General features: G+C 49.4%; 2 protein-coding genes across 5 annotated transcripts; one reads left to right on the top strand and one right to left on the bottom strand.

The window, feature by feature from the left end:
• Positions 1-359: 359 nt before the first annotated feature.
• Positions 360-5,107, top strand: AGMAT (agmatinase (putative)). The gene is made up of 7 exons (XM_068916399.1): positions 360-885; positions 1,103-1,305; positions 1,879-1,927; positions 2,370-2,565; positions 2,756-2,935; positions 3,180-3,264; positions 4,170-5,107. Exons 1-7 carry the CDS (start codon positions 515-517, stop codon positions 4,241-4,243), a joined length of 1,158 nt encoding a protein of 385 aa, XP_068772500.1. The 5' UTR covers positions 360-514; the 3' UTR covers positions 4,244-5,107.
• On the bottom strand, positions 5,100-18,658 carry DNAJC16 (DnaJ heat shock protein family (Hsp40) member C16). 4 transcript variants are annotated; one of them, XR_011135858.1, is made up of 15 exons: positions 18,361-18,641; positions 17,305-17,371; positions 16,008-16,344; positions 14,929-15,113; positions 13,494-13,598; positions 12,692-12,850; positions 12,167-12,297; positions 11,707-11,890; positions 11,212-11,394; positions 10,856-10,932; positions 10,276-10,356; positions 10,075-10,173; positions 9,260-9,430; positions 7,903-8,810; positions 5,100-6,178 (listed from the first exon to the last, which is right to left on the bottom strand). XR_011135858.1 is itself a non-coding variant. In XM_068916397.1 (14 exons), exons 1-14 carry the CDS (start codon positions 18,528-18,530, stop codon positions 8,414-8,416), a joined length of 2,343 nt encoding a protein of 780 aa, XP_068772498.1. In that variant the 5' UTR covers positions 18,531-18,658; the 3' UTR covers positions 5,100-8,413. The 4 variants fall into 4 exon arrangements, 2 of the variants coding, with proteins under 2 accessions (XP_068772498.1, XP_068772497.1); XR_011135859.1 differs by having other exon boundaries at positions 9,260-9,427; positions 18,361-18,640; XM_068916397.1 differs by having other exon boundaries at positions 5,100-8,810; positions 9,260-9,427; positions 18,361-18,658.
• Positions 18,659-18,695: the final 37 nt, after the last annotated feature.

Genomic DNA, 18,695 nt, shown 5'->3' with positions numbered 1-18,695 from the left:
GCAGTTTTGCTGAAGCGAGGTGTTTTTTATTTGTTTCCCTGTGGTTTTTCTTTGGTTAATGGGACATTTGTGTGGTTCTTCAGCATTCTGGATGCCTTGTTAAAGGGCAGTTTAAAAATATGCGCTGTTAATGCAACAAATGCTGCCTGACTTTCTGAAGATGCTTAAGGTGGCAAAGCCTGAACGTTTTCCAGCGTGTCCCTCTTCGTCTCTAAACCAGAGGCAGTCTCTCAACTGTCGGACACTTGGTCCCAGGCATCACTTCCCAGTGTTTGCTGGGAACCAGGTGGGAAAAGGAGGAGATGAGAAAGACAGGGCTGGTTGAGGGGGGGGGGGGGGGAAGGCCGAGCCGGAGCTCTGCCCTTGCTCGTGAGCGCCGGGGGAGGCTGGACATCTGGCTGCACTTTGAACCCTCGGAGGCGGCTGGCTCTTTACCTGGTGTCTGTAGCTGAGCCCGAGCCGCAGTGTCTCGCTCTGCTCCGCGCCGGGAAGAGGGTCTGAGGGAAGGGGCAGGATGAAGCGCCTGCTGCGGGCCGGTTGCCGCACGCTGCGGGAAGCCGGGCTCGGCGCTCGTGAGCTTTCTGCGACCGCCCAGCGACCGTGGCCGTGGCCGCACTGCGCCGGGGCTGGCCCCCGCCTCGGGCCCGTGGCTCTCCCCGCCGCGAATGCGGGAGGTCTCCGGAGCCGGCTCCCGGGGCACGGGGCCCCTCGCCGCTGCCTCTCGGGCTCCGGCTTCAACGTCCCGCCCAGCGCCGAGTTTGTGGCCCGGCCCGCAGGGGTCTGCTCCATGCTGAAACTCCCCGTTCAGGCCTCGGCGGAGGGGCTGGACGCAGCTTTTGTCGGCGTCCCTCTAGACACCGGCACCTCCAACCGGCCGGGAGCCAGGTGAGCACCAGCCGCGGTCCGGGGACCCTGGCGGCGAGGGGAGCCGGCGCTTCGGTCCTGCCCCCCAGGGACGAGGCCCGTCTCCATCCCACCGCCCCACGTGGGACGTCTCCTCCCGGGCGAGGAGCGTGGGAGCGCCCTGCCCGGCGGCTCTTCCTCCACGGCAGCTTCCGGAGGGGTTTGCTCCCGGCGGCGTCGGGGCTCGGTCTCTCCCCAGGTTTGGTCCTCGCCACATCCGGGCCGAGTCGGTGATGCTGCGGCGGTACAACCTCAGCACCGGGGCCGCCCCTTTCGATTCCCTCCTGGTCGCCGACGTCGGGGACGTGAACGTGAACCTCTACAACCTGCCCGACAGCTGCCGGCGCATCCGCGAGTGCTACGGGAAGATAGTGGCCTCTGGCTGCGTTCCCCTCACCCTGGGTAAGGCGCCGCGCCGGCGCGGTCTCCGCTGCTCGTTCAAACACCGGTGCCATCAGCAGCGTGCTTTTGGTACCCTAGGAGCCAAAACAAGAGCGGTTTATGTCCCTCGGCAAAGTTTCAGGCTTCAGTGAGCTCCCCGCAGAGCGCTGTTCTGCAGGGGACGAGGTTTGGACATGTGCGGTCGCGTTTCCAGCGGTCACAGCTTCGCGTAGCTAATCGAAGCAAGTGTCTGCAGCAACGAGGGGGAATTCCCAGGAACGGTGCTCTGCGATGTTTTGCTTCCATGCATCACGCCTCTATTTATAACCCTTGCCAAGGGCTTCTCTCGAGGTGCCCGGCGACCGCCGCCCTCGCCAGTGGGGTTGGATCTCGCGTCCGTTTTTAGCCCTCTCGTTTACCTGAGGGAGAAAGAGGAGCGAGGAAGGAAGCCGCGCCGAGCAGCCGCAAGCTTTCATTAGTGAGCGCATCCTTGCCGCTCCGTGGCACGGACACAAGCGCAGGGGGAAAAAATTGCCCGCAAAGAGTTAACGGGTGCTGAGCAACGCGTGTCACCTGTACCCTGTCCTGTTGCAGGTGGAGATCACACCGTAACATACCCCATCCTGCAGGCCGTGGCGGAAAAGTAAGTCTCAGCCATGAAAACGCGGAATAAGGAGGTGCCTGAGAGCAACCGAGCCCGTGCGGGGACAGCAGCAACGTCACCCTGGAGCTGCAGCAGCTCCGCTCTCCTGGGCTTTTAGGGGCCGGTGGCCAACGCTCCTGTCCCCGTGTTGCTGACCCACCTGCGTGGTCCCTGCTGGCATCTTAAGTTAAAATCCTCTTTTTTTTTTTTTTTGAATATTGCAAGCAGCTTTCCCTGCTCTGTCTCTTGTTCTCGTCGCTGCAGAGGTAATTGGTGGTGTACGAACTGCTCGTTACCTTCCTGAGCCCACAGTATTAACAACGCAGCAGCTCTTGACAGGGAGGGATGGGACTGTGCAGCAAATGAGCTGCTCTTTGGGCTTTAAACCTGCCCTTGGGAAGGCGCCGGGGGTCGCGCTAACGTCCTGCCCTGCCTCGGCCAGGCACGGCCCCGTGGGGCTGGTGCACGTGGATGCTCACGCCGACACCGGCGACGTGGCCCTGGGGGAGCGGATCTACCACGGCACCCCGTTCCGGCGCTGCGTGGAGGAAGGGCTGCTGGACTGCGGGCGGGTGGTGCAGATCGGCCTCCGGGGCTCTTCCTACACCCCCGATCCGTACAAGTACAGCCGGGACCAGGTAACTTGGGGGGCGGGTGAACGTCAGCCAGAGCACGCCGAGCCCGAAGTCGGCCTGCGAATGAGCGAGCGAGAGGGCGAGGAGGATGCAGCCGGGCGCCTCTCGGCAGCTCGCCTCCGGGCTGAGCTCAGAGGCCGCCCCGGTGCGGGGGTCAGTAACGCGGGGCGGCTGCCTGTTGGCGCATCCGCAGGGTTTCCGAGTCGTCCTGGCTGAAGACTGCTGGATGAAGTCGCTGGTGCCGCTGATGCAGGAGGTGAGGAAGCAAATGGGGGACAAGCCTGTTTACATCAGTTTTGACATCGACGGCCTCGACCCTGCGTACGCCCCGGGAACGGGGACGCCCGAGATAGCTGGGCTCACGCCCGCCCAGGTAAGGGGGGGGGGGGTCGCGGCTTCGTTTCTGCACCTAAGGGTGACCTTGCTCCTCCCAAAGCCGGGGGCTGAGGAGGTCAGGGACCATTAGCCAGAGATCTCAGGAAAGAAAACACTGAACTGATGTAATTTGGGCTGTACAGGCTGCGTCATCGCAGCCTTCGCTTCAAGGGGAAAGAAGAACCTGAAGCGGTTTGCTGCATCCGATACGTTCCTTGATCCCAAATCGATTTCCTTCCCAGGCTTTGGAGATTATTCGTGGCTGCAAAGGCCTGAATGTAGTGGGATGTGACCTCGTTGAAGTGGCACCAATATACGATGCCTCCGGTGAGTCCAACGAAACGCTCCTCCGGGAGGGTGCAAGCTGCCTTGTGCGCTGGTAGGCGACGGCATCCCAAGCTGTTACCCTGGGGAGATGCCATCTAGCGTCAAAAGCAAACCAGCAGCCCTAAATTGCTGTCTGTGACAGATGTCGTGGCGGGGATTGCGCTGGGAGGATATTTAAGGAAATGAAAAGCAGCGCTTAGCAATACAGCAGCTGCCGCTGTGGAGCATTTCTCCGGGCGCAGAGAAACACTTTCTCAGGAGACCTCAGCCAGCGCGAGGGTTGGGAGCTGGCAGCGGTGTGGAGCTTCAGGAGCCTCAAAGTGGGGGGGCGAAAAAAAGTGCCAGTTAAATGGACCAAAAGAAAACCCAATTAATTTAAACTAATTCATCATATCAGGCTGGTGGAGAAAGCGCTTCTACCAGGCGATGGCTGCTGCGTAATCCTGCACGGGGCTCACGTACTGCGGGAAGCACAGCCAAGCGCTCAGCGCCACTAAGGGAATTGGCTTTGTCACGCGTATTCGGAGACATGCAGGGTCCATCCAGGGCAAGGCGGGAGCTTTTTTCTTTTAACCTTGTTCTCCGGCTCATGGCTCCCTGTAGTCCATCCCGAGGGCTTGGCCAAGGCCAGGCGTTAGCACCACGTAGACTGAAAAATTAGAGGCTGAGATTGCCGCGGCTCTGCGCAAAACCCCGGCAGGGTGGGGAGGTAAAGAGGCTTCACTGCCACATAACGGTCATCTTGGTGACAGCCGTGGGGCTCGGTGGACGAGCACGGGAAACGCCTGCCAGCAGTAGGACTCTCGTCACGTGTGAGAACAAGCCAAGAGTAACTGGCTGAACGCATAGGTGCAAGCAGCAGGGCATTCATCACTTGGTTTTTTTTCTTCTTCTTCTTTTTGTAGGTAACACGGCCCTCTTGGGAGCCAATCTGCTCTTCGAAATGTTGTGCGTTCTTCCCAAAGTGAAAACCGTGTAAGGCCAGTGGCTGCCTCACCCCAGACTTCTTTGCGACCCGTCGCGGTAAAACACAGAACGGACAAAGATGCCGTAATGGACCTTGGTCGAGGCGATCAGCCATCAGTGTCCTGTCCTCCACAGCCAGCTGCAGTTAATGAGCGCTTTCCAGTAAGGAATAAATGTCATTTACCGCTAGAAGAAGTGATTTCAAGCTTATATGCTGTAGGTAGCAGATGGGTTGAACAACCCATTTACTGGTGTGAGTAGGGTTGTTTTGGGCTTGCTCAGTTTGGGGGAGGGGGGGGGGAGGGCTAATGGCGCTTTGCCTCTGCTTTCCCCATCTGAATTACTCACCCAGCAGCCAGTGCTCATAGATGATCTTTAGGCAACTGCCATCAGTAGAAGTTTTTTTCCCATTAAGAGCAGATACAGAAGCAGGACTGACGTAGGGTAACGCCGGGTAGCTGGATGTGTTCTGTGGATAGTTCGATGTTGCGGAAGGGGAAAAATCTTGGGTCCTTGTTAAATGACAAAAATGGCAGCGTTACCTCCAAGTCAGGGCTGAGGACTGAAGCTGAGCGGATCGAGTTCAGATCTCACCGTAAGCAATGACTCGAGCCTGCGCGCTGCATCACCTGGGGCCTTCGCGTCCTGGCTCTACAGGATTCATTCAGGAACCCCAGGAACGATCCTTAGGAGAGCAGAGGGTATTTTAATAAACGTAGCAGCCTGTTTTCCTGATGGGGATGATGGGGATAACCAGGCCCTTCCCTCATCTGACTTCTTGTGTTCAAGGAATCGTTTAACAGTCCCTGGGTTTCTGAACTCACATTGAGATGTTACCAGTTTGTATATTAAAACACAAAGCCAGCTCATCACACATTAAAATAGTTTATTTTGGTTGCGAATCTATAATAGTCTTAAAACAAAATGACATCAGTGCCTGTTCACAAATACAAAAAACAAAAATAAAAAAGACAAGTTTGCCAAATAAGTTAATCCCCCCCCCCCCAGTATCAAAAGTGCAAAATATGTACCTTGTTTTCAGTCCAATTTCTCAGGCTGTATGAGCGTATTAGTTCCTGGCAGGCTTTCAGTGAACAGAAGAGCGTGGAGTCAGCCAGCCACGGAAGGCTGCTGCCTACCACCCTTCATAAAGGGAAGGGTTTTAGTACAACCTTTAAACTCTAGGCCTGTATCCCTTTGTTGTAAGGATGTTTTGTTTCAGCTTCTAAGCTGCGCGTGCATGTTTGCTTGGTTTTTCAATAGAATAGTGCATTAGGACTGAATTTCCTCAATCTTTGGATTACGAACCACCATGTGCATAACAGAGTAGCAAGTGCATTTCACGATGATATATTATGATAACGGGTTGAGCATGAAGGCTGCTGAAGGCAGGTTAGAAAATTTGGGGGGGGGGGGGGTTCATGGCTTGCAACCGCTGGGAGAAGGCAGCGAGATCTCGGTCGTAAGCAGCAGCTGAAGGGCCTCTGACCATGCTCTTTTACGACAAATAAAGCACCCGACGCCACGTGATGGGCAGCACAGCTAGCAAACTGATGGTTTTAGAACAGTTTGCCATTTGCTTCAGCCCATGAAAGAAATTTTTCCCACAGAACAGTGATATGAGGGTGCTGTACTTCTACAGCTGAGTTAGCCTGACCTGGTTAAAAACCATTTACATCAGCAATCACAACTAAATGGGAGCTAGAGTCCCATCCAGCCACAACTGGCAAGGGCGGGATTGCTGCAAGTGCTTCTTAAACAGAACTCAGTCTAAAAGGGAAGTTCACTGTACTAAAAATAGAAATGGATTCCAACACCTGGGCACCACAAATTGTATTTTGAAGGCCATAAGGCCTTATCTTCTTACCCTGGGCAGGAGTGAATTCCCTTGCTGCAGCACAACTAGGCACTTCTTTGATTGTTGAGTTTTCTCCTGGTTCCTGATTAGCTGAAGAGACAGCAAATGGGTGATCCTCACTCACTACCAAAGAACAGTTTCTTGCTTTTACAAACATCTAACAGTTATATGGAGTCTTCCACTTGATGGTTTTCCACTCAGCTACAGCCTTATTCTAGCCATGTCCTACAAAGCAAGCTTCGGGAAAAGCACAAGAGCGCTACAGTAATTGTTCAAGCCAAATGAAATAAAGTCTAGCAAAGCCAGGCTGACATTTCATCCCTCCTCCCTCTCTAACTTCAGCAATAGGCATGTGCCTCATTGCTCTCATTCTGGGGGTAGCCTTGGCCAGGAGAAGACCTATCCTTCCTTGCCGTTATCTTAGTGCTTCTTTCATGCAGCAACACAAGCTGCAGCCCAGAGTCCACTGACCTAATTTAAGTAGCCTCACGTAAGGTCCGTTGGTAGTATCTTAGCCTTTATTTATAAGTACATTATACATGTCGTTTGAGATATCTACTGGTGGTCGAAGCATGCCAATCTGCTGCCAGCGCAGGGCGGAATGCAACAAGCCACGATTTTGTGAGCGACTAGGTAATTTGGGCAGTGCAATGACTTGAGCATTCCTGGATCTCAATTGGGGTCAGCAGGTATCTCAGAGAAGGGCATATTTATCCATAATAACTGGCTGCTCTGGTATGATGGTAAATAAGGCGGCAAGGGTAGAGTGAGCTTGCAATTAACACCGCCTGCTTGGAAGAAGTGCTTTACAATAAGGTTCAGAGCCCTAATGTAAAGTCCACCCAGCAGAGAATTTCCTAATTTAGCAGTCACGTAGCCTAACGGCAACTTACTATTGTGGAAGTCTTTCGCTCCTACGCAGAGTGCTTGGAAGAGTTTTATACAGAGAGACGCAGCAAGTAGCAGCTAAGGAAACGGTGTCTCCACAGGAGCCAAGGACAAGGAAGTAAAAGCACCACAGGATTACAGTCCCGGCTGTGACACAGCCTGCTGCTTCCTACCTGTAGAGAAGGCCACCCTTTCCCCCCCGGCAGCGTTCAAAACAGCCTCTGGAGCACTGTTTGAGCAAAGCCTAAACCCAGCTCTAGAACTGTTCTAACCTTACGCAGACAAAGTGTTTAAAAAGAAAAAAAAACAAAAACAAAACACAAGGCAGCCCGCATGTTGAGAAACAAAGGTTTGTGGCAAGAATGAAATAGCTGAGATGCTGAAACCAAGCATCTAAAACCCACGCCTAAAACAAAACTAGTTTCACACATAAGAGACGGTCTGATGATACAGCACTTCTGGGGCAACATTTCGAGAATACAATCATTGAAAAATTAAGTTCCTTGATACAAAGAAAGGTTGGTTTGTACTACAGATGTAACATTGTTTGAAAGGAGTCCAAACTGACTCCCTAGCAGCTATTTAAAGTTTCTTTTACATATCTACTGGCTGGTAGCAGCTTATGCCTACAATCTGAGGACACAGTTAAAGTTATGGCTCTAAGATACATAGTCTAAAATTGACAGAAGCAGAAAGGCATCTGAAAAACAATGTGACATTTAAATGGCTCAACACCTTTACAGTATTTAGGGCTGTGCAAAACCCCTTCCCTCCCTGGTTACGCTTTAGCTGGTGAAGCTGCACGTGGAACTACTACACAAGGAGCATGAAACATGCAGATCGCCTACTAGCCCGCACCACAGGTAAGTCCCAGCTACAGGTTTGCTACAAGGGAGATGCTCCCAACCATATTCTAGATCACTTACCACAGGGAAAGCCGATAAGAAGGAACACCTGGTAGGAGGCCTTTCAGAACTGCAGAGCCTGGGAGGGTCTGTGGGGTCTCGCCAGTGTTACACCATGCACCATGGGCTAAGCATGGGGAAAAGGAGAGAAACCGCAACCTGACCTGCCTAACAGGCTACGTTCAGTCCGGACGGAGTCACCGCAGCAGAGAAGTCGCAGGTTTTCGTCAGCTAAGGTGAGATGGAACAGAGGTGACTCAGGAAGCAGATGTGGCAGGACAAGAAGGGAAAACAGACTTCTTTTGTCTTTGATAGTACAGCATCCAAATGCAAGAACAATTTGGTCGAGGGAATTTCAGTGCGCTTCATTGCACTCCAAGGTTTGAGACATGGGGAGATATTTCTACTCGCTGGCCATAGGAGAGGTCATCTAAAACCTAAGGTCCATTCATTGTGATTGTTTATTCCTGGAAAGAACTGTTCCTTGTCATCTCCATAAAAAGTTTGTGTGTTAGAATCTCTTTAAAATCCCTCAGTCTAGCGCAGGCCACGAGGGGATATAGAACCTCTGTAAGGAACCCTCCAGAAGGCGTTCCATCCAAAAGGACAATTTGTGTAATTTGTTTTTAATTGATCTAGATCCTGGACTGCAGGAGGATTTCCCTCTGGCTTCTGTATGTAGCGAGGAATCGTAATCCTCGCACGTTCCTAGCGTTCCCCCCTCATCCCCTGATCTGTGAGGCTTAAAGAGGCAGAAGTATTTCTTGTGGCCGTTCAGAGCTAGGACGTAGCCCGTGTAATCACGCTCCAGGAAGTGCTTGTCGTACTGATTTGGGATGGGGGCAGCATCCTGCGCGAACTCTAACAGGTACTCCAGCCATTCTCGGTGCTTGTCCAGGCTGAGGAAGGAGAAATGAAGAGAGCTGCTCCTGCGGGAAGAACATAGGGGAAGCTGGATTAGCACGCCTCCCAAGCCAGGCTGGATTCCTACAGGACAGGTTAGCGTTTGTAAACGAGGGCAGATGCAAAGCCGTGTTTCCATAGCGCCTTTTAACCGAGTTCAGCACAGGTGGCAATCTCCTGGTGTGCAGCACTCTCACACTCTGTATTTGGTGAAATACAGGTACGGTGGAAGCGGCGGCAGCGCCAGACCCTTCCTGCGTCCTTCACCAAGTACAGCCAGCAAAGGGAGCGCAGTCACCGCAGGCCACTCCGTTTGTGGCTGCTCACCGCAGCTAACAAGTGCAGAGTCTGCTTTGCTCGCTAGAAATGTTCCCTCCCGGCAATCAAGCTAAAACCACTCCCAACCTTTCATCTGAGTAGGATTACACAGGTTGTTAAAAGAGTAACAGAAGCCCAGGAAAGGGCCTCCACCTACCCTGTGAATGTGTAGACTTCCAGGGCAAACTTCTGGAGCAGGGTGGTTTTGGTAGGGTTAGAAAGGATCAAGACCACGTTCATATGACCTGGCCTCAGGCGTACCAAGTTACTGTTATAGTTAATGTCCGTTAGCTCGGTCACCTCGACAAAGCCCTTTTTAGGGATCCTGCTGCAATGAAACAATGACCGAGTGAAAGGGGAACAAAGGAACCACAGTAACTGAGTACAGAGGAACACTGAACAATAACTCATCCCTCCCTTAAACTGATCCATTCCTATGCCCTGCAGTTAAAGACAATTTAATCAGTTCAGCCTGAACCTGCAAAAGCTGGAGTTGGACCTTCCTCAACAAGTCAGTCCTTTGTCATTCCATCAAGGAATGACAGTTTAGGGCAAGCACACAAGCTTATAGGGGGTCAGCACAGATAAAAAAAAAAAAATATATATATATTCCTTCTAAATACAAGAGATGAAGGAGTAGCTGGGTGGAAAGAGACTTGTCTTAAAAAGTCACAGCTTTCCCTGGACTCTCAGAGTCCAAAGCCCAACTTAGAATAGCTGCTTTCTCTCCTGTGTCAGTGGGACACAAACAATAAGTATGTTTCTGCACCCACGTCCTTGCCGACTTGGGTCCTGGCTAAACGCTACTGTTTCCCGCCTTTCCATCCGCGTAATGCCCTTGTCATGACTACACTATGTCCACGCAACTCAGATCATTCTCTACTGTCCACCTAATACCGCTCTCACTCTTCATGCATGACCCCCAAACAATACTTCAGCAGAAGATATATTTGGGGAAGTTAGAAGGGTAACCTGCTACTCTCTTTGCTGAAGCTCGTGTCGTTCTTTTCAGTTTTTGTGGTTGTTTCTTCTTTCTCAGGCGGAGGAGAGTCTCTTGCATCACTTGAGTCACTGCAAAAGAATACATTTTTTTTTTGTTTAAAGGATAAGTTTGGATTCAGATGCTATGGGTTGGACTGTAAGATCCCCTCAGACATTTTGGCGTGCACTTACCTGAAAGCCTGAACAATAACGGTGCCAAAAAGAATGAAGAGCGCAGAGAAGAGCAAGGATAGCAGGGGCATCATTTCTCGCCTGAGAAGAGATTTGCAAACAGTAATCAGTTCTGAGAGTTGCATAGTTTCTGCGTGGATTTCAGTTCCTTTCTGCCTTAAATAATACCATGCAGTTTCTCTAGAAACTTGGCTCATTTTCTGGGGCCTTAAACATCATCAGGATTTTGGCCGCAGTGTTGCTCCCACCCAAAAGGACAAAAATGGATACACTTGAAAATAACACTAAGGGGGAAAAAAGGAAAAACAATGATCAGTAGGGCTGGTGTGTTTTCAGGAGCGTAATGTCTATGGGCATACGACTGACCTCAACTTCAAGGCCAAAGTACCCAGTAGGTGAAGCAGAAGTTAATGACGCTATGGTATTACTACTCTTCACCTTAATCTCAAGAGAAGGCAGGCCCCTGGGTATTTTGATAAGTTCTTAAATCCTCTTAGTATGAACCTGGGTCTATTATGCATCAGAACAAGACAACAGCAATCCCGCTGTATATCAGGACTAGTTAACATCCAATCCGTACCAGTTATTATGAAACAAACTGTCCCAGCAGTCTGAAATGTAATCCAGCATGGAGTAAAACCATCGGATAAGGAACATCTGTTAAGATTTAAGAAAAAAAAAAAAAAAAAAGCCAATGACAAAACTGCTATCCATAGCATTGATATGCCCTTCACCCCCAAATCGGTACCCTGGGCCCAAATCAGCATCAGAGCATGCCAAGAACTCTTCCTTCCATGGATGAAGAAATTTAAGAATCCTGTCTCAGTATTTTATCAGCTGATGACAATTACGATGACAATATCAGCTGATGACAATTATGAAACTGTCCAAGAAGGTAACGCAGTCATTACACATCTGGAAATGCAACGCACTTACGGGAGCAAGTTCATCATTCAAGTCTGTCAGGACAGCGTCTGATGAGAGAAGACCAGGGTCTGTCCTCAACTGATCCAGAAGATCCAGAAGGATGAAGTTATCTTCTTTGCTGCCTTGCCAGGCCTCCTCCAAGGTTTTATAGGCAACTTTCCCTGCATTATTGCGCCTTTCCAGAATGACCACCTGGACAAGCCAATAACACCGCAGAGCTCAAACAAGAAGGTACTTTTTTTTCAGGAAAGATTTTATGTTTCAAATCACTGTCCAGAAATAGGTGTCAGATTAAGATATAACCACTCTTTAATAAGAGCATTTTTGGAAGAGAAGCCTGTAGTGGCAGAAAAAATAACAAGCCTACAAATTGAAGCAGTGACTCGTGTAGGAACCGCTCATAAGTAATAGGAAGCATTTTCAAAGTAAACCAAACAGGCAGCTAACATAAGTCTGAATGACAGATGAGAAGCAGCAGCAGAACAAGAAAAAGGCAGTACTCACAGCTGATTTTCCCCGATACTTCTCCTCATCCCTCAGCAAGGCGTCTGCAAATTCTGGCTGACGATCATTATAGATATGCACAAACCTCAGGGTGTCTTTTGTGTTGGCCACAGCAAAAGTCAAAAATGCCTCATAAGTCTCTGCGAACTTATCGCCTTCTCCAGTAAGTAGGACCACACAGTGCCTAGCCAACACAATAACATGGAGGATTAAGAGCCATTCTAGACACTAGAGAAAATCATCTTTCTACTAGCCAGAACTCATCCTGAAGAGCCAGAAACCTGATCTGTCATTTTCAGGCATACTTGTGAATGCCTTCTCCTGCCTTCTGTGTGATCAGCTTTCCAGTCTGGCCTCCTGTTCCTCATCCCTTCTGCCTGTAACTTTAAACAGGCTCTCTCCCAGGATATACCTAGTAAAAGCACATAAACTATTAAATGGTCAGTCCAAGGAGCCTTACTTTCGCTGACGATGAGACTTCTTCACAGGACACAGCTCCTGGAACAGCTTCTGGTTGGTGAGCCTGGCTGCCATGAGGAACTTATTCTGGGAAAGGAAGTCGTCAATGAGCTGCTTCTTCATATCGCGTGCCTAGGGAGGACAAAGAAAGCAGAAATCAGTACTGAGCAGGACAAGGGGAAGAGCCTCTCGAGTAGGGCTGTTCTAAAACTCTCCTCCAAAGCCTAGAGAGGGCTGCCAGGCATCACTGCGCTCACAGGAAAACCCCGAGACGTTTTGAGATTCTCACACCAAAGAGTTACCTGCAGTTATCCTCCACGAGAGGTCAGACATCATAACCGAGGCCTACGGAACTACCTTCTCTCCCAGTGTTTGCTCACTCCCTTTGCTAGAGCCCGAGTTTTTGCTGCGAATGAACGATGGTTACTTTGAACTGCTCCACTGACCATCTTCTGATAAAAAGCCTGGTCAGAAAATCCTCTATGTCCAGTTTATATAAGTTCTCAGATAGAACTCAGAGCAATACCTGCACAACATCCGCAGGCCTGTCGATCTGTTCCTTGAAGATCATCATGGTCGGAGTATAAACGTTGATGTTGTACTGACTGGACAACTCTTCGGTCCCTCTGAGTCCAACGTACACATAACCAAAGGACAAGTAATCTCTGTATGCAAAGGCAGTCAGCTAGATGGGAAGAAAGCACCAGTGCAGTGTGTGTTTACATTACAGATCAAACAACATTTTCCCCCCCAAGTGCCTGTGGTACCTACTTCTCCTTTGCTGCAAAAACACCTCCCACTGTTTAAATGTCACTGGGCATGCACTGTGAAAGGTAAAAGCCTTTCCCTTCCCTAGCTGAATTACACAGTTTGCGTGTTCTTAGTCATCATATAGAAAGCCTCGACGGACGCACAGCTTTATTTTACAACCTGATATTCTGCATTGTAGCGGGGGTTTCTTTGGAAACAGGCTTTCCAATAACTCAAAATGAGATCTGCTGCAAAATTCTCTCATTATAAATAAAGGCTGGTACATCCCTCTTCCACCACTAACTTCAAAACCCACCCACACCTTTACTTCCACTAAGGATATGTCGGTGACGAGACAAAGAAACAATCTCGGGGTCAGATCTGAAGTGCTCTTCCCTCAGTAAGGTCAGTCATCGGACCATGCCATTTCCAAAGAGCGCAAATTAACTTGCTCCCCTTAAACTAGTCAATACTACTTAGAGGCATCACTCAACCTCTACTCGCAGCAATATTGTGTTCTCTTTTGGAACAGGTGATTTATTAGTAAGTCAAAAAGCCACAGACAGAAATCACATTACCTTGTATAATAACGGCACATGTGGCATATGATCAAATAAAAGGACGTGGGGCTTATTTTCTTTCTTCCAGTTAGACAGAAAGCGGATGTAGTTTTTATCTGTAATCTTTAAACAGAATCAGAGCATTAGTTTCGGCTTCAGAACAGTTAAACACATATATTGCTATATGATTAGGTGTCTGAATCACAACCGAGTTTGAGAAAGCTCTCCAGGTGTCACAGAAGAGCTGATTGCGGATTTTTCTTTTAAGGGGTCACAGGTATGCCAAGGACCTGTGCTTTTTTGACTCAGGAGATTTAGAGAAAAAAAAAAATCACTCTCAACCTGCACCCACTCTACTAATTAGTCCATCCTCTGTCAATGCCGTTTCAAGTCAATGTTGATGCTACACTCATTCTGCACACACAACTGCTCACTGGGCAAGTTCTACACTGGAAAGACAAGGGTTAAAGGCACTTTTGGGCTCAATCAAACCTGCTCTGTTTCAGCTGCAATAGCATTTGGATCTGGAGGGAGGAGATAAAAGGGAGATCACAACTCATTGATGAGCCAGAGGTTTTTTAAAAAAAAAAAAAAAAAAGGTCACGGAGTGGGATGGCAGACCCTCTCTTTTGGGGTTAGGGCTAGAATACAAGGAGAGATGTGATGTGACAAAAGATGGCAGTTTTAGATCCTTTGGGGAATAGCAGCCATTGCTGAAGACCCAAAGGAAAACCAAGGTGAGGTGAACACTATTCCTTTGAAAAGGGCTAGCATTCCCAGCTCCAGTTTCAAAAGTCTAATTCAAAATTTGCTGAAACAAACAAGAGGTCTTTGTATCAGTGAGATTTGGTGCAACAGATGATAATGCTGAGAAGTTCGTAGGGGGTCCTTAAGGTGCTGGGTGAAACCCAAACAAACGGGAAGGGAAGAGAAATCTAGCAAGTATGTCAGGCATCATCACAGTAGAATATTCTCAGCCTAGGTCAAGCGTGCAGCTTGCATCTAGGCTTCAAGGGCTGTACTAAGCCTAAGTCGGAACAGGCGTGAGCGAGCACCCACTGGGTTACAACCCCAAACATGAGGAAGTGCACAGCTTTCTTACAGCTCTTGTTGCCACAGAGTGCTGCAGCTGGGAGAGCAGCAGACAGCATTGGGGCGTAGGGGCAACCCTGGTACACCGAGAGCCTTTTCACAAAGAAAAGCGTTAGGAAGCCCTGTTGTGCAATTGCTTTAAAACCAGTTCTAGGGGTTGTAGCAGGAATTATGTCCCTCTCAAAACGTCTCAGTGCCCCAAATGCAAATCATTTCAGTTGCACCTTCTCAAATTTGTGACGCTGGTCAACCTGGATGCTGAATTAAACGAATCAGCTGCCAAAAGAGCTAAAGAGACCTGCATATTCAGCAAACATGATAAGTAACAAAACGATCAAGTGATACTCCTACCAGCACGTACCTTTTCTACGAGATTCCCTGGCAGAAGGTTCTCCACAAATTGCCGCAGGTTCTCTCGAATAACAGCGTTGTGGAAGAATGTTATTTTCCCATTAATCAGTCCCAGAATTGATGGTGTACTATGTGCACCTAGGTGATGGGCAAGGCGTCTCTCATACCCAGCATGAACGACTCCAATTCCCACTCCTGAAAACAGAAAGCAAGTTCACATAAAAGGTCACACATGACCCAAAACTTCTTTGAGTGCGAAGGTATGTTCCCTTGTCTGGCACCCTGCTTGGGAGTTATTCATGTTATATTCCCTCTCAACTCTGCGCTTTCCTCCTTTTGCAATCCCCCGAAAATTGCATTTAAAAATCTCAGATTTATCAAGGCAGAGAGAGAACAAGCTGTCCTCTTTCGTTCTGCCTGCAGATATTTCATGCGGTACATTAAAACTCCAAGGCCGAAAGTCTTAGAAAGCAGGGACTAGAATGCCTTTCTCTCCTTCTGCTCGAATGATGACTCTGGGTCAGCTAAGATTTGCAACAAAACAAAAAGTTGCCCTCTGGGGAGGCGGAGGAAGGTAGAAAATATTTCCTTCAAATCCAAATATGTTTCCAATGCAGTACTTGGATCTTAAAACTTTGCTTGCAGCCTTGTATGAGAGTAGCCTTAAATTAGATTGCATATTCTGTAGGCATCTTTACTTAGATATCTTTACTACTTAGCAGTGCGATTAGCCCTTAGCGCTAAACCACTAGCTGTACAGACAGGAGAGAAGACATCCTGTGATCCACAGAACCCGTCAACCTGAGGGAATGCCGATGAAAACACCACTGTTAGAAAGATGGTGTTTTCACACCACATCAAGATGGTGATGAAGAAAACTCTAGCTTTTTCTCATTTCTAACATCCAGCCTCATCAGTAACGTTGTTATTAGGACACAAGAAAGCATAAAGATCTTTGATAAATCCCTGAGGAATTCGACTGGCTAAACTCAGTCCTCCCAAGCTGAGAGCAATTGCTGCAGTTGACAACACACACCTTTAGCATAGTGTCATTCTGCAAAGACAGCGTGCCCGTCTTAAAAGGCTTACCCAGTGCCTCCAATTCCTGAGCAACTTCCTTCCACACAGGCTCAATGTGGATACAGCTGAAACACCAGTCTGAGGTTATTTTAATGAGGTAAGGTTTCTTGAAGCTATCTGGCACGATTTCATTGATGTAGTGTGAGAAATGCAGCAAATACTTCTCATCGGAGGTGTCGCGTCTCTCCGAATTAAAGGGGAAATGGAAGAAGGACTCGTCAAAATAGAAGCCTTCGTGGAAATGATGGAACTGGCGATGCTGGTGCTGATGCTGAGAGTACCCCTGGCTCTCCCCGGCATCTCCATAGCGATCAAAGTTTGCCCTCTTTTCCTCATTGGAGAGAATCTGTGAAGCAGTAAGAATGGTTGACAAGCAAAATCTGGACTGTGGTAAGAGGAAACTGCAATGACAACAATCCCTTATGAAATAACTGAAGCTGCATAAAGACTGGATAGAAGGGAAAGCGCTGCCTTTTACCCTCTGATCTGCAGAAAAGTGAACTGTCACGTCACCTCCAGCCTCACTGTGGTAAACAAGTGCAAAAAAAGATAACACCAAAAGAAAAAGAGCATTTCATTCAAGAGCTCTGTACAAGTTTCTGACAAATACTGTTCCTAGAGCCCGAATTTCATACTTCTGAACAGCAATGCTGTTTTCTGGAGTGATTTTCACTGGTCTGCTTGAACATCTGAGGGCTTTTGTAACATCACAAAACGATAGAAGCGTTATTGAACAGGAAGCGCTATACAGAAACTACATTTTGGGGAGGGTACAAGGGGGAAGGGATGACTTTGTTTTATTTTCAGGGGCTTAGCTTGCTTGCCTAGGAAGTATCAGGTAAGGTGCCACAAAACGGAGCAGTTGATTTAAAGAGCCTTGATAAGTGACCTGCAAATAACTACTTTTGCAAATAATATGCAGAAGTGACTAAAGTTGCTTATATCATCCCCAGAATACACATAGGTAGGATATGGAAAAGACAGCCATCCAGCTTTGCAGCGCGCAGTGAATACCCTCTCAAGCTTGGTTTGATGCTTTTCAGCAAGAACAAGGCAGACCTGTCCATCTGCTCTAGCAAAATATTTCCAATAGTTGTTCTGAAACTCGGAAACTTTATATGCACAGAGGCCATACAGAGGTCTCTGTAGACAAAAACTTTCTTCTCTTCTCCATCTGCCTTCATAGAGCTGAGTACTTCTTCCAAGTAGACATAAACAGACAAAGAATGAAGCCATATTTAAAAAAAAAAAGTTATTTAACTTTGATCTTAAAAACAGCACAAGTTTAGCAAGAAGAGAGCATTACCTCATAGGCCTTGCTAATCTGGATGAATTTATCTTCAGCTCCTGGGTCCTTATTTTTGTCAGGATGCCTAAAATGCAGAACCAAAGGAGAAGGTATTTTCTCTTTCCGAAGGAGTCAGCAATTTCTCACAGGCAGGCACAGCAAGTCACAAGAGTTGTCAGTCTCATTTCAGTGGTAAGCAAGATGCAGACAGTAAGGACCTTTAGTTGCCTCTCCTTAAATCAGATTTTAGTCTGAGCACCTGCTTTCCCTGGCCAAACTGATGCACGAAGACCCACAGAGGACGTAAGCGGTGTCTGCGCAAACCTATCCCCGTGCTCAGGTTCCTGATAAATGGCACAAGTCACAGACAAAAGGGTTTATCCTGTCATTAGGCAACATGGTCCTTCCCTACCAATTCCAGTGATGCATCCCTTAGCTGCTGCCCTACATACATCAGGCAGCGCAGCTACGAAGCTCTTCCTGTAAAATATCTCCTGCCATAGCATTAGATAACCTTTCAATCGAAACTACGAAGGCTGTAAAAGCTGCAGATGAGGACGTCTGCCAACGTAACACATCAGGCCTGCTCTTCAGCTTATGCCACTGAAGTGCAGGGTACAACACTCGGGCGGCCAACGCCTTCCTTTTCAAAGGCACGGGGTTCAGTGCCTTTGAACGTGTGTGATAAAAGCTGCCTAGCGTGACTGTTGCTGCGGTATCCGAAGTCCGTATCCTTAGGGTTTTTAAATATTATTTAAAAATTCCCGGAATAGGCATGCAGAAGCCGAGTTGATGTTGAGTCAGCTCCGGCACCTAGCTACTGAGCACGTATATAAATATCCTGAAACTTAAAGAGTTGTCCATGTTAGGGTTTCCACCGAAACCCGAGCGAACTCCTGACTTTCTCCCCCCCCCCCCAAACGGGCCCTGGGCGGGTTTTTAACAACACACGGGACCGAGCGCGCCTGCTCGGTCGCGGAGCTCTCGCTTCACTCGGCCGGCGCTGGCGGCTTCGTCTGCCCGGAGGAGAGGCCGCCAAAAGCCGGGGGTGTCGGGGGGGGGGGGGGCACGTACCATTGCCGGGCCAGCCGCTTGTACGCCTTCTTGATCTCCGCCGGGCCGCAGGCCCTGCCCACCCCCAGGACGCGGTACGGGTCGAAATCCCCCGCGGACGAGGCCTGCAAGGCCCACAGCAGCCCTAAGGCGGCCGCCACCCAGCCCAGGCTCAGCTTCCGCGGCGCCATCTCCGGCCCGGCCGGGGCGGGGGAGGGGGAGACCGGCCTCGCCCCGCTAACGGCTCACCGGCGACCGTTAACGGCCTTCCAACGGCCGCCGCCCCGCGCATGCGCGCCCGCCCCTTCGGCGTCACCATAGAGACGGCGCGCGGCCGGCTTCCGGCGGCGGCGGCG

Source organism: Struthio camelus, chromosome 21, assembly GCF_040807025.1.
Source record: "Struthio camelus isolate bStrCam1 chromosome 21, bStrCam1.hap1, whole genome shotgun sequence".
In the NCBI taxonomy this organism is placed as follows: Eukaryota; Metazoa; Chordata; class Aves; order Struthioniformes; family Struthionidae; genus Struthio; species Struthio camelus.
The sequence above is the reverse complement of the archived record's forward strand: the minus strand, read 5'-3'. Positions and strand labels throughout refer to the sequence as shown.

Coding starts and splice junctions, on each gene's coding strand:
- AGMAT (XM_068916399.1), top strand. CDS start 515: ATGAAGCGCCTGCTGCGGGCCGGTTGCCGCACGCTGCGGGAAGCCGGG. Junction 1,928..2,369: donor CTGCAGGCCGTGGCGGAAAA/GTAAGTCTCAGC, acceptor TGCCTCGGCCAG/GCACGGCCCCGTGGGGCTGG. Junction 2,566..2,755: donor ACAAGTACAGCCGGGACCAG/GTAACTTGGGGG, acceptor GCGCATCCGCAG/GGTTTCCGAGTCGTCCTGGC.
- DNAJC16 (XM_068916396.1), bottom strand. CDS start 18,530: ATGGCGCCGCGGAAGCTGAGCCTGGGCTGGGTGGCGGCCGCCTTAGGG. Junction 15,114..16,007: donor TCAGGAATTGGAGGCACTGG/GTAAGCCTTTTA, acceptor TTCTGTTTTCAG/GAGTGGGAATTGGAGTCGTT. Junction 10,174..10,275: donor GTTATTGTTCAGGCTTTCAG/GTAAGTGCACGC, acceptor ATTCTTTTGCAG/TGACTCAAGTGATGCAAGAG.